Source organism: Rattus norvegicus, chromosome 9, assembly GCF_036323735.1.
Source record: "Rattus norvegicus strain BN/NHsdMcwi chromosome 9, GRCr8, whole genome shotgun sequence".
In the NCBI taxonomy this organism is placed as follows: Eukaryota; Metazoa; Chordata; class Mammalia; order Rodentia; family Muridae; genus Rattus; species Rattus norvegicus.
The window spans coordinates 87288910-87303402 of NC_086027.1; the positions used below are offsets into that span (position 1 = coordinate 87288910).

General features: G+C 46.0%; 1 protein-coding gene across 5 annotated transcripts in view; it reads left to right on the forward strand.

The window, feature by feature from the left end:
* Sgpp2 (sphingosine-1-phosphate phosphatase 2) overlaps positions 1–14493 on the forward strand; it is a 120633-nt gene that overhangs the window by 77755 nt on the left and 28385 nt on the right. For 3 of the 5 annotated variants that reach the window (XM_039083380.2, NM_001191811.1, XM_039083381.2), the window contains exons 3-4: positions 5525–5704; positions 8451–8540. In XM_039083380.2, coding sequence (XP_038939308.1) covers positions 5531–5704; positions 8451–8540 — 264 coding nt within the window. In that variant the 5' untranslated portion in view covers positions 5525–5530. Of the gene's footprint in view, positions 1–5524; positions 5705–8450; positions 8541–12269; positions 12403–14493 lie in introns of those variants that run through there. The other 2 variants (XM_063266995.1, XM_039083382.2) reach the window with 2 other exon arrangements.

Genomic DNA, 14493 nt, shown 5'->3' on the forward strand with positions numbered 1-14493 from the left:
TTCTCAATTCTGTCAAACCTGCAACTTCTATTAGTTTTATTTAGTGTTGGGGACTAAACCCAGGGAACATGATAGCCAAACTCTCTCCCATGGATCGTGAACCCGAGTTGGATCTTGAGGTATTTATCTTAGACCTTTCAGTTGGGCCAGTCCAACAGTTGTCCTCAGAAAGACAGAAGGGAAAGACAGGATGAAACACAGAGGATAAAGTAATGTTACCCCAGAGACAGGGACTGTAACAAGCTGGCCACTGATCAAAGAGTGCTCACACACACCAGAAACTGGGGAGAGGCAAAGAAAGTACTCTGCCCCAGAGCCTTAGAGCAAGCATGGATCAGCTAACTTCTCACTTCAGACATCTGACCACCAAGCCCTAAGTGACCATTAATCCACTTTCCGTCGCTGCAGTTTCCTAGTCTGGACATTTGTATGAGTAGCAGCATGCAGTGTGTTTCTATTCTGTGTCTAGCTATCTAAATAGCACACTAACACCTTTTACATTCTGAGTATATAATATTTCTACTTTCTTGGCACAAAATTACTGGGTAACACAACCTACTAGACGTGTGTTCCTTAAGTTCAGTATCCCTCGAATCACTTTAAACTCCATCATTGTCTGGGCGTGTCTACATGAGAATACCTCATAGGGCAGCTGAGCCTCTCAACCTGAGCATTTGTATGGGTGTCCCTAGTATGCCAAGTGCAGTCCCTAGGTCACAGAAGTGTTATGCAGAAGTCACAGATCCAATAGGCAGCATTTGCCCCAAACCTTGAGAAGCCCCAATGAAGTACGAATAAGCTGGGGCCCAACCTTCCTTCAGTTCATACCAATAGGGGCAGCCTTGGAAACACTGGTGCCTGTTCAAATTGTATTTTGAAATATATTTAGTATTTACTTGTTCAGCAGAGGCTTCAGACCAGAGTACCACAAGAGGCTTTTTAACAAGGCAAAAACTGGAGGGTCACCTAAAACCAGTTTTCACACGGTATGGTTCTGTTTATTGGAAAGCAGTCAGCATCCCCAGCCTCCTCCCAATCCACACTGGTGGTACCTATGGTCATGCCACCTATGGTCATGGCACCTATGGTCATGCCACCTATGGTCATGGCACCTATGGTCATGGCACCTATGGTCATGGAACCTATGATCATGCCACCTATGGTCATGGCACCTATGGTCATGCCACCTATGGTCATGGCACCTATGGTCATGGCACCTATGGTCATGGAACCTATGATCATGCCACCTATGGTCATGGCACCTATGGTCATGGTACCTATGGTCATGGCACCTATGGTCATGGTACCTATAGCCATACCTAACCTGCAGAGCATCCATTGCTGTGAGAACTAGTGACTAATTAGTCTCATGATGAAAAACATTTCCACATATATGGAAGGTTCTGGGGTCACACTCCATCAATTTCTTCTGCCTTATTAGTTTGATTTCTTGCTAGTGGTCATTCTCCTGATAGTTATGAATCTACTCTATATTTTTACATTATTAAAAAGAAAAAGCAACACAAAATATCTTCCAAATTTCCCCCTCACTGCTGGCCTGCATTGCATTGGTCTCTCTTACCTGGATGCTACATCATCTTCCTAATTGCTCTCCTCCCAGCCATTCCTGAGATTCCCGCTCTAGCTCTCTCCTTGGCATCAAAGGTGTCTGTTAGACACGGAGGTCAGATCAAACCGTGCTTCTGCCGGGATCTCCAAGCAGAACCTCATCACCAGCCATCCCCAACACAGACATCTGTTCCTTACGGTTCAGGAAAACTGGAAATTATCTTTTCAGACATAATTGACAGATGTTATGACCAATTACCTCATTAAGATAGAGTTCACATAATTCTCAATTATCCCTTTAAAGAATAGAATCAAATCATCTTTAATGTATTCATGATGTTCGTGCATATTTAAAATGTCCAGTTTGGCAAACTCTGGCATGTGTGCCTGTCCCGGTGTTACTACCACAATCAGGATAGCTAATGAAAATATCCAGGGATGGAGAATAGTTCGGTGCCTGAAAGCTGAGTACTGCTCTTACAGAGAGATCTGCAGTCAGTTCCCAAACACCCGTAGTTGACAATTCAGAACCATCTGTAACTCTAGCCCCAGAGATCACACACCCTCTTCTAGACTCTGTGGACACCTGCAGTAGTGTGTGTGTGTGTGTGTGTGTGTGTGTGTGTGGTGTGTGTGTTTGAGTATGCACACATGCTCCCAACCTCCTCGTATTCATTTGTGACGTCTCCACTTCCTAGCAAATATTCACTTTCTCTCACTATGAGGTAGATCACATCTTTAAGAATTTTGTATAAAGAGAAGCATTTAGCTGTGCCGTTTGCTTTGTGTGTTGCTTCATTCTTTGGTATCGTTCTGAGCTTCGTCTCTATTTAAATACATGTCAACAGCTCAGGCTTTAGTTGTTCCACAGTAACGTTCAACAGAACGCAGACACCACCTCTCACCTTCTGATGGGAGTTGAGCTGTTTCCAGCTTGGGACTGTTAACACAGGAGCAGACAAACAAAAGCTGCAATGGGTGTTGACATGCAACACTTCACGTGGCATGTGCTCTCGTTTGTTGTGAGGGAATGTCTAGTGTGCCATGGCTGGATCACATGACGAGAGTACTCTTAACGTCGTCAGAAAATGCCAGACTTTTCCAGAGTGTCTGGGCATTTGAATTTTCTCAGTGCATAAGAGAACTCCGGAACTTTTAATCCTTGCCACTGACTGATGTGGTTGGGTTCTGTTTGCCTTAGTCCTTCTGGAGGATGTGTGCTACTGGGCCTCATTTGTCCAACTCCAAAGGTTCGAGTCTCCTAGTAAGTTGCAAGGCACTCCCCACTGTCACTTATCCAAGCCTCTGCTCATGCTCTTCTGACAACCAGAACACCTCTTTCCCTTCACTCCTCTGAATTAAGCCATTTTCCCTTAATTAATACGCAGCCCCAGGGTCTTTGGACCCATGTATCCTCCCACGCATATCTACTGTTCGAGTCAGCTTTGTGTTACTGTAACAAAATGCCTGCAAGAAGAAACTTAAACAAAGGAAATATTCATTCTGACTCACAGTTTTGAAAGTTTGAAGTCTGTAAGCCCTGTTGTTTAGGCCTTGTGGTGGGTGAGGTAGCATATGCTCGTAGAGGAAGCTGCTCACTTGTGGCAGCCCGGAAGCAAAAAGAAAGGAAAAACAAGCTAATGGCCAGCCTACAGTTTAGTCCAAATTAAAACTCTGTAGATGACTTCCTGTTGAATGTTTTCTTGTGTTTAACTAGACTCTGTGCAGCCCTTTTCCCTACTTAAGGCCAAGGAGGGGTTGGGGATTTAGCTCAGTGGTAGAGCGCTTGCCTAGCAAGCGCAAGGCCCTGGGTTCGATCCCCAGCTCCAAAAAAAAAAAAAAAAGGCCAAGGAGCTGATACAAAGTTGGTACATCACAGTTGGCGGTCCAAAGCAGCAGTAGCAAGGACAGAAGGCCATACTGTGAGCCAACCCTTTACCTGTGTCTTAAAGATTTCAGGTCTGTTTCCTCTTGTTTAAAGAGAGCCATTAATGTATCTATTTTCATTTGGATTTTTTTTTTAAGTTGGAAACAGTGTGTAGGTGTGGCAGTCTTTTTAAGTGACCTGAACAATTGTCCTAATTCTAAACATCCTTTGAGCATAGAAGGGAAAATAAAAATATAGTCAAAAGGACTTGTAAACTTCAAGAAAATTAGATTTGGTTCAAGTATTACCCAATCTCTCTTGATGTTATGATTTTAAGATTTCCAGACTGTGAGTTTTCAGTATTTTGATTGAACTAGAATTTGTCATTTATGATTGTGACATTTTATATATTTTGGTGGTGAGGAAGGGGTAGAGGTGGAGTGTTTTTAGCAGCTTCTGAGAAATTCTTGGTAGTCTGTAGTGTTCTTCTACATTTCCCCAGATAATAGCTGGATGTGGTTTTACAGGTCCCCAGGAGGGAGGTGGAGACATAAAAAGAGTGTCTCCAGGAGACTCATTCTGGTAATCAGGGATGGTAAAGAGGCTTTGTTTCAAAGTCCATTGGAAATCGCAGTGACGGAATTCAGAGGCTATCAGTGAGGCTTTACAGCCTGGGGATATGTCCTGCTGTGCCCCACAGCTTCTACCGGGCTTTAACTCAGGCACTGTGCCTCCCTGGGGGGATGCAATGCCCAAATTAGCCTGCCACTTGAAGTGTGGAGAGAACGCACCAGTGTGTGGAAATTCCTGGCAATCGGCTGGCTAGTCCAAATAATTTTGAAATAGTCCTTCGTGTAAGAGTTCCATTGCAAGGCAAGATGACTCCATCCACCAAAAGCTAAGCGAAGCCTTGGTGACTGTGGATACTGTTGTCATAGTTAAGATGAGAAGCTGCCTCACGACTAAGGCCATTGACACACTGACCTGTGCAGGGAGCCTCCTGTCAGAAAGGGGTCCTGAGCTCCTGCATCAAACAAAGGCTGCAAGGAAGAGTGGGAGGGAGGGAGACAGGCAGATCCCCTCAGGTAGATGGACTGGAGAAAGAGAGGGAGGAAAGAAGAAGTGAAGGGGAGGGGAGAGGGAGAGTAGAGAAGAAAGGAGAGGTGAGACAAGGCAAGAAGAAGAAAGGAAAGGGAAGAGGGGAGGGAAGAGAAGTTCACCTCTGGTGGTACAGTCTGCCAACCGTGGGCCATGAGTTGAGTTACAAAGGACGGTGCTTGGCCACACTGCTCTCATCCCCAGTTTCATGGATCCTGGTATGACCTCATAAAGTTCATTGACAAAACAGATGAGTCTGTGGTTGACAGCCCCATTCATTCACTTTTGAAATCATGAACAGTAAATCCGGGTTCCTAGCTTCTTCTTAGAAGAAAAGATGGGATAGGGGCTGGATCGATGGCTCAGTGGTTAGGCACACGTGCTACTCCTGCAGAGGACCCGGTTTGGTTCACAGCACCCACAGGGCAGCTCACAACCATGAGTACCTCTAGTTCTAGGGAATCTGATGCCCTCTTCTGAGCTTTGCCATCACCAGGCATGCTGTACAAATACACACGTGCAAGCAGATCACTTATCTTCATAAAATAAATCAACAAATGTTTTAAAAAGAGGAGGTAAATAAATCCAAAACAAGTTTTAAAAAGACGAGGGGAATTTCTTCATGAAATGTCCTCATGGGGGTGAAAAAAAATCTTTCGAACAAATTCCAGGCTGGCCTCAGACAGGGGTTTAAAGCATGTTCTCTGAAGACTCCCTAGTTGGCCGAGAGCGGCGCCGGACACATACACAAAGCTGCTTAATTGTTAGGGATCTGATGAAGAGGCTCAGGGGATGCCTCCGTTGATAAAGCACTTGCTGTGCCAGTATCAAGACCCGAGTCTGCCCTACAAGACATTCCCAGTGAGTGTCAGGTCAGACAGAGGGCAAGGGGGATCCAGGAGGCAGACTGGGAACTGCAGATAAAAGATATTTAGATTCAGTTGTCATAACTTTTTAGGTTTTACTTACCTTAGACCTCTGGCTTTTCAGTTGGTGATGTACATTGGCCAGGTGGCCAAGGACATCCTGAAGTGGCCCCGGCCCTCCTCTCCTCCCGTTGTGAAGCTTGAAAAGAGAGTGATTGCAGAATATGGAATGCCATCCACCCATGCCATGGCCGCCACCGCCATTTCTTTCACCCTCCTCATCTCCACCATGGACAGGTACCAGGTAAGGTTGGGGAGGCATTCATGTCCCCTACCACTCTTGTAGAGAGCAGAAAGAGGAACAATTAACACTGTTTTTGAGGGGCATTAAGATTTATGAGGTTAAAACTGAAGGAACTGTGAATCCTATAGGGGTGTTGAAAAATTTCTTCATAAACTGAGCATCTAGTTTGAGTGGGGGTGGGCCCCAGACCGAAGGGCACAGTGTGGGCTGCCTGACATTGTCCTCTCCCCGAGGAAGTGTTTATCAGAGCTATTGCCTAGACAGACGGGAACCTCTACTCTCTGGGCTTGCAACAGACACAGAAGGTTTACAATCCTTGTAAGTGATCTCCTCCAGGGCAAAGACGATTCCACCAAATCCCTGTGCCAGACTCTGGCCTGGGGCGGAAGAGTCGGGAACCCCCAATTACCTTCCGAGAATGACTCTGCCCCTGGTTAGGGACCAGCTCTTTTATTTGAGAACGATATAAATGACAGGAGATTAATAATGTTGAAAACAGGAGAATTCCATTTAATATTTACTTAGATAATAATTATAGTAAGACCTTTTCAAAATTACGTGATTGCTGCAAGGAAAATTCTTTTTTCCCCTGCTATTTGAGACACATCACCTTGACTTGGTGTTTAATTTCATAAACGTTACCCACTAGCTATTGGAAGGTTCAGATTTTGTCGAACCTGGTGTCCTTATACAGTTAAGTGGAAGCAGTGGGCCCCTCCTGCTCTTTACTCCAGACATCTGCATCTGCTCCACTCGTCAGGTAGACGCTTCCGTCAGCCAGCATGGTTGGAAGAGGTCAGGACTGGATCAGATCTCAGGTCCACCTCTACAGTAGTCTTCTAGCGACATAGATATAGATCCATTTTCTTGCTGGCACATGGACGTTCATAAGGAATGTATCCAACCAGCGGTGACCACTGTGCTGTAACTTGTTGAAATGCCATGCCAGGACCCCAAAGTATGAGGTCCCCAGGACTGTCTTGAGTTCATGCTGACTTTCGAGCTAGGTTTCACCCATACTCCACTGCCCAGCAGGACACAGTGGGCCCCTGGTGCCCAGTCGAGTACACAGAGTACTCAGAGAGACCTGTGCTGTCATTTAGGGGGAAACAAATCATCAAGGACAGAATATCACAGTGGTAGGAGTGTGTTGCCATGGAAGGTTTTCAGATCCTGGTGGATGAGAAGCGTAGGACAGACTTGTCTTTAAAGGCATGCCTGAGGGACTTCGGTCCATTGCGGGGCACCTCTTAATGTTTACATCACCAAAGTTTGCTGCAAATGGTGTCAGACTACAATGAGCAGTCACCTGTTGGGGCATTTTATGTTAAAACCAAAATACATTCTTACTTCTCAAATCAATCAAATCAAATGCCCTTCTAATGCCCTGTACGGAGAGGCTGGCTGTAGGAAGAGAGAAAGCACTCACTTTAAAATATTCCTGCTCCCATTGTTTCCACAAGGGCAATCATCCGTTCATTCTGACATGGCTCCTGGGCTGCCGCTTCCCCTAGAAATCCAAACACTCCCTTAAAGCTATCCAATTACGATGTCCTTTATGGCTGGTACAGTGTGGTAATATCGCTAACACCTGAGCCAAAGTATGATTTCTTTCCTATTCAGCCTTTCCTGATGAATCCACGCAGCTATTGGGTTTAATTACCTACAAACAGCTCTAGGGCTGGAGAGATGGCTCAGCGGTTAAGAGCACTGACTGCTCTTCCAGAGGTCATGAGTTCAAATCCCAGCAACCACATGGTGGCTCACAACCATCTGTAACAAGATCCGATGCCCTCTTCTGCTGTGTCTGAAGGCAGCTACAGTGTACTCATCATATATAAAATGAATAAATAAAATCTTTTTAAAAAAAAACAGCTCTAAATGTGGATCTGCTAATTTAACTGTGCATCAGAGCTAATATCTGGCTGTGGGAGTGTACTCACTTTAAATCTCTTCTGTTGAAAAGCTGAGGATAGGGCGACAAAAGATCTTTAAAGAGAAACTACCAGCTATGGCCACGTAAACTTGTAACCCCAGCACTCTGGAGACTGAGATAGGATGATCACACATTTAAGGAAAGCCTGGGCTACATAGTAAGATTTTTCTTTTTTAAGAGAATATTTTCAACCAAGTGTTACTGGACTCAGTATTACCTGGGAAAGAACAGAATAATAATGGCCTCTGGTTCTGACTGAGCTCCTGACTGTGTGGCTTTGTGCATCTCTCGCTGGCTCCGGTTGTGAGGAGCACACGTGATGATTGGCGGGAAAGCATCCCGTGTTAAAGTCACTGTGGCCGTGACTTACTGTCATGGTCAAAGGCATTCTCACTTATAAAACAGCACTGATTACGGACCCAGAACTGTACTTTAGGCATCTTCTCCTTACCTGTCCTCATTTTTAAAATGTTTTCAGATGATTAGATTGCTGGCTTGAATAGGGAATGTAAGACTCAGCCTGGCAATTGTTTAGAATGAACCCCATTCCTAACTGTGATGTCAAATCAGTCTGACCAGTCGGGTGGTGCCAGCCTGGAGCCTTGGCTACTAAAGAGGATGGGACGAGAAAATCACGAGTTCAAGCCCACTGCCAGTAACTTAGAGTCTGCGTCATGGTGGAAAAGAATCAAATTAAAGGGGGCTAGTGGTGGAATGCCTACTTAGCTCTAAATTCACACACACATGGGGGTGGGGGAGAGTAGCATTCATCTGAACGTGATCTGTTGTCTTTATTTCTCTCCTCTGCAGTACCCTTTCATTTTAGGCCTGATCATGGCTGTCGTGTTCTCTACACTGGTGAGTCTCAGCAGACTCTACACGGGGATGCACACAGTCCTGGTAAGGCTGGAGGTGGGAGTGGGGGTGAGGATGGGGGTGGGGGTGGGGGGCAGGCCTTGTGACTGAAGAGCATTTGGTCTAAGTATCCCTGTGCTCCTTAAGCTGCTTACTTAAGCTTGGCTCCTTGGAGTATAACTATAATCCTAGCTGCTCAGGAATCCGGCCAGGGGGATCCCGAGGTCTATGCAATGCAAGAAGACTATCCCAAACCATTAAAGTTAAAAGAGGGCTGGAGACTGCAGTGCCCTGCAGGGTTTGTTAAAGGAGACACTGGGAATGTAAAAATGACAGACCCTGAAGGCATGACAGTCACCCCTACGGAAGAGTTGGAAGCAGGTGAGCTCTGCCCACTCTGAGGAAGGGAGCCTGTGTCACTCAGCACATTTATCTGGTAACCCGTGAGGAGGAGGAGGAATCAGTCTCAGTTGGGGTGGGGGGGTCTCGTAGGGGATAGTTTCACAGGGGTGGGTGTGTGGTTGCTTGGTTTTGTACACATTGTCAACATCAGTGGAAGGCTTTGGTGTTACCATGGGTCTCAGGCTTTGGGGTCCTGACTTGGCCGTACCAGTGTCAACAACACACGTCCACGCCGTGCTTCACTGACTCCTTACTCAGGACGTCCGTTTCTCCCCACATAAGTGTCTCAGTGGCAGAGCCCCTGTCTTCCCTGTTCAAGGCTCTTGGTCCAGTTTTTGGCACTACAAAATCAACCAACCAATCATCAATCAATCAGTTATGGAAAGTTTCAGAATGGGTAGGGAGGAAGGGGGAAAAAAGTGAGGGAGGAAAGCAAATATTAAGATAAAGCCAGACTTGGCAGGACCCTGTAACCTCAGTATTTGGAAGATGGAGACAGAAGCTTGAGGTTAGCCTTAGGTACATAGTGAGTTCCAGGGAAGCTTGGGGTGCGTGAGGCTCTGTTTGAAAACAAAACAAAACAAACCATCCTGGAGTAATGACAATAAAGTGAAATGCATAGGTTGTCGATGGGACAGCGTATCTTTCTGGAACAACTGACAAGAGAAAACAGTTCTCTTGTCTCATGACTTGAGAGAGAACAGTCCTTCATGGTAGAAGAGGGATGACAGGATTTGTGGAGGCAGGAATGTGTGGATTGGACCCAACACCTCACCCCAGTGTACCAGGAGTCAGAGAGAGGCTGATCAAGGAGCAGGCTCAGACTACAACCTTTATGACTGTCCCTTCAGCAACTCATTTTGGGCAGCCAGACCCCATCTTCTAAGAGGCTCCACAGCTTTGGAAAGTGGTACTATGTGGAACACTGCACTACGAGGAGACCGAGTGTTCAAACACATGAGCCTGTGAGGAACATTCCACACTGAAACCATAGACGGAGCTAGACTGACTTCAGAGATTGAAGACTGGCTAAAGGCAGCCAGCACTTGGGGCTTTCTTATCACATTGGGTCACTCCAGACACAGCAAACAGGGCAGAGTTAGCATCCAAGCTCAAGGATGTGAGAGAATTCACATGGATCCAAGTAGGTCCTCACAGACTTGCCGTGAAATCCTAGGGTTCCTGTTGTCCTTGGATAGTCAGGTGGGTTGGAATCATAGCTTCCTTTCTTTTTGTACTTTTCTGGGTTAGAGCTGGTGGGGGACTCAGGCAGCAGCATATGCATTTAGAAGTTTGCCCATCCTCCTACCATATAAACAGTATGGTGAAAAGTCCTTGAGTATTCAGGGTCTGATGCAGCATCCAGCCGGGGAGTTGCAGATCATAGAGCTGGTTGTGGTTTGCCACAGAGGCACATTTCTCATTCTGCCCTGTACAAGAAAGATGTCTTTAAAAAGAAATGGACCTTTGATAGCAGTCTTCATCTCAGCTATGAAGCTGCAAGACATTAGCAAAAGGCCTCATCAGGGACTCAAGAAGGACTGGGCAGATAGATGGCCTTCCCTGAGGACTGAGATTGCATGTAGCAGTGGAAGGATGGGTCATCGTGGGAGAATGAAAACGGGGTGCTGGACGAGAGCAGCTGGAAGCCTCAGAGGTGTAAGACATAAAATTAAGAGCAAATAAGGCTGGGATGAGGCTCAGTTGGGGAAATGCTTGCCTAGCCTGCACAAAGCCTGTGGTTCCATGACCAGAACAGAATAAAACCGAGCACGATGTCATATAACTGCAATCCCAGCCCCCAGAAGGTTGAAGCAAAAGGGTCAAAGTTTAAGGTTATCTTCAGCATATAGCAAGTTTGAGACCATCGTAGGCTACATAAGACAATGAATGCAGCAGATTCCATAGTAAATAAAATATCTAAGTATAAATGAACACATCTGGCATATGTTTACATAGGTATACCGCCCCTAATCCAGGCCCCAGCAGTTCACTGTTTGAGTGAAAGGGGGCCCAGATCTCAGAAGCACCGAAGAGGCCGTTAAGACCGTGTTGCTCTGCCTACCAACTTCTCTTCTCTCCTTGCTTCTCTATCCCAGCACACACTGCATCTGCTGGCTCCTGAGGTGGAGGGGAGGGGAGCCTAGCATTCTCAATTCGCCACACCACTTCTCCACATGACAAAGAAGTTCTCTGCAGATCCCTTCCTAGACCTCAGTGTGGAACTCCACAGAACTCTCCTGGGTGTTCCGGCATTTCTTTTATCTGGTGCTACTTTTTAATTTCCATAGGTTTCCATTTTGGAGAAAAAAAAATCGATCTCAGGTTAAAATTAAAACCAAAGAAAACCCAGGAATGCGGAGCTCCAGACACAGAGAGAAAACACACAAATCCACTTCAGTGAAACATAGTTACATTTTTTTTTCTTTCTCTTTCTTTTTTAAGCGGCTTTTGGAGATGGAGAGGCAGATATTTGAGGGAAGATTGATTGGGCCTCTCATTTAGATGCAAGGAATGATTGCAGCCATTCTTTGGAAAGGATGGAGTGAGGGCCCAGGGCAGCTCCCCTCCTTCCTGGTCTTGTTCCACTGTGGGAGCCCACTGGCTTTCTCTTACTCAGTTCTGCCTTGTCGTGCAATCCAACACTGGCTCAGGCCCAGAGTGCATCAGGCTGCAGGACCAGGGCCTGGCTCAGGGCACCATGAGTCATGACATCCTAATAGCAAAGGGAGTGGCTGTTAGCAGAGTGGGATGTGGGTAAATTATAGGTTACTGCAGTTCTGTATTCAGCTTGATAATTTCTCATGGGTGTCAGGCTTAGAACAAGATCTAGGGACACCTTGATCTCTAGGAACAACCCATCTGCTCTCCTGGGTCTTGGAGTCTACTGAAGGAGGTGATGTGTGAACTAGCGGTAACAGCATGAATGCTGTGATTAGCAAAGGCACAGCTGGCCCAAGCCAACGAAGATAATATGATTTGTTCCCAGGATACCTCAGAACAATCCCCAAGAGGCAGTAGCCCCACCATCGCTGCCTGTTCAAATCCCCTAGAAATCTTTGTCTTTTTTTTGTACTGTCTGATAGTTTCATACCCATGTATAATACATTTTAGTTTCACCTCTCTTCCCCTCTCTCACTTCCTCCAACTGAAACCTTCTGCCTGAGAAGTCTCCTTCTTACTTTCATGTCTTCTTTATGTGTGGCTCTTTGAATTTAATTCAAACTGTGTGGTGGTTTGAATATGCTTGGCCCAGGGAGTGACACTATTAGGAGGTGTGACCTTGTTGGAGAAAGTGTGTCACTGTAGGTATGGGCTCTAAGACCCTTATCCTAGCTGCCTGGAAGCCAGTCTTCTTATGTTTGCCTTCAGAACAAGATGCAGAACTCTCAGCTCCTGCTGCACCATTCCTGCCTGGATGCTGCCATGCTCCTGCCTTGATGATTTTAGATGAACCCCTGAACCTGTAAGCCAGCCCCGATTAAATTTCATTATGTGAGTTGCATTGGTCATGGTGTCTGTTCACAGCAGTAAAACCCTAAATAAGGCAAACTGCTTCTCCAAGGTGGAAGGCTATTTATTGGAGCACTGGACAACTTACCAGTGGCCACCCAACTGAAGAAAATGACTCCTGTTCCATTAATATCCAGTCATCCCTCAGGAGGTGTGGGACCATGTGGATCCTCCCATGGATATCTTGAAAATACCTCTGGACATAGCTGTGTACCCACAGTTGTAGCAGCATTAGTCACACTAGCAAAAGAAAAACAAAACTTGGAAACAATCTGTGTCTGCTGTTAAATGAAGAGATAAACAAAATAGAGTGCATGCCTACAGTAGAGCGTTATTCAGCCTTAAATAAGCAGGGCATTGTGACTCGTGCTGTAACGTCGGCCTAAGGTATCATGTTAAGCGAAATAAACCAGTAGCAGACAAATATTGTGGGATTCCACTCAACTGAAGAATTTTTGGGTAGTCATTTTAAGTGACAGAAAGTCAAATATAGTTGTTGCCAGGACTGAGGGTAGGGGGACGGCATAGGAATTATTTCTTGAGTAGAGAAGGTGGATTTTGCTCTTGGAGAGTTCTGGAGATGCATGCCAGGGGTGGGCGCAGAGATGTGTTGTACCTGGCACCATTTTCAATTGGTTAAGATAGTGAAATGTATATGATGCTTGCAGGAAAATTACATTAAAAGTTTTACTCAGGGGCTGGGAGGATAGTTTGAGGGGTAAAAATATTTGCCACACAAACAGGATGATTTGAGAAACCCTAGAGCCTGAGTAAAGCCTGCTGTAGCAATCCTATGAATCCTATGGGGACGTTGAGGAGAGAGGTGGAGAGTCCCTGGAAGTCCACAGGCCAGGTAGTCTGGTGTAGGTACCCCAAAACCAAGACACTGTCTCAAACAAGGTAGAAGGCCAGGACTGATACCCAGGTTGTCCCCTAACCTGCAGGCATGTACCATGCACACATAGGTGCACCCTCTCAAACACACACACACACACACACACACACACACACACACATACACACATACATACACACCACACACACACATGCACACCACATACATGGGTACAAGCACACACACACACACACACACACAAGCATGTACACCACACACATATGCACATATACACTCACCACACACACACACACACACAAGCATGTACACCACACACATATGCACATATACACTCACCACACACACACACACACACACACACACACACACACACACACCCCTGAACAGCATCGGTTGTTGTTGGGAGCATTTATCTATAGCACTGACATCTAGTGGTCGCTTGTATTTACTACCACCTTTAGCTTTCTTCTGACATCTTTACTAGGTCATAATTGATAAGCATGTTAATAAGATGTCTTTACTCCACCAATCCCCCGAGGACAAGTCCTTAGCCATGCTGTCTGTTTTGTACTTAAGGCAAGTGCCTTTGTTCCCCGGGGTCCCCGTATCATCAACTAGGTGTTCCTACAATAAAGGCTGATTGAGAAGGATCCAACGGTGTTGCGTCTTCCTTGCCGGTCGAGGTGGGCGCGGCAGGTTGTAAGGTGGAAGATTCTGTGGGAACATGAATGTGTTCTTGAGGTGACTCCTGCTTTATATTAGTGGTCCTTGGTACAGAGAGAAGAATGACTTCTTTTGCTGGACCTTCTTCTCATCAGGTATGAATGTCTTGCTGTCCAGGCCAAGGTTTTGTTGACAAGCCCCAGTTAGATTCCTGAGCAGCCCTACATAAAGCATGGAGAGCCAGCTGCAAGCCTGCGTAGCGATTGCACCATCCTTGCCAAAACAGCTCTACCCCTGTCTCAGAGAAGAGCCTTCCTATAACCAACGTAGGCAGGACGCTAGCCCTTCCCTCCCACACCTCTGACATCTAAGTAGTCACCATGGTGAGTCAATCCTGACCCTTACATTTGCCCTCGCCCCACTGACAGGATTTTATTTCTAATTACCTGTTCCATGCACAAAGAAATTGCTCTCTGATGCAGGGTGTGCACAATGACACAACCCCATCTGGGTTGGGCAGCTATAAGATGCCTTTAGGGACCTTAGGCATGCCTTATGGAGATG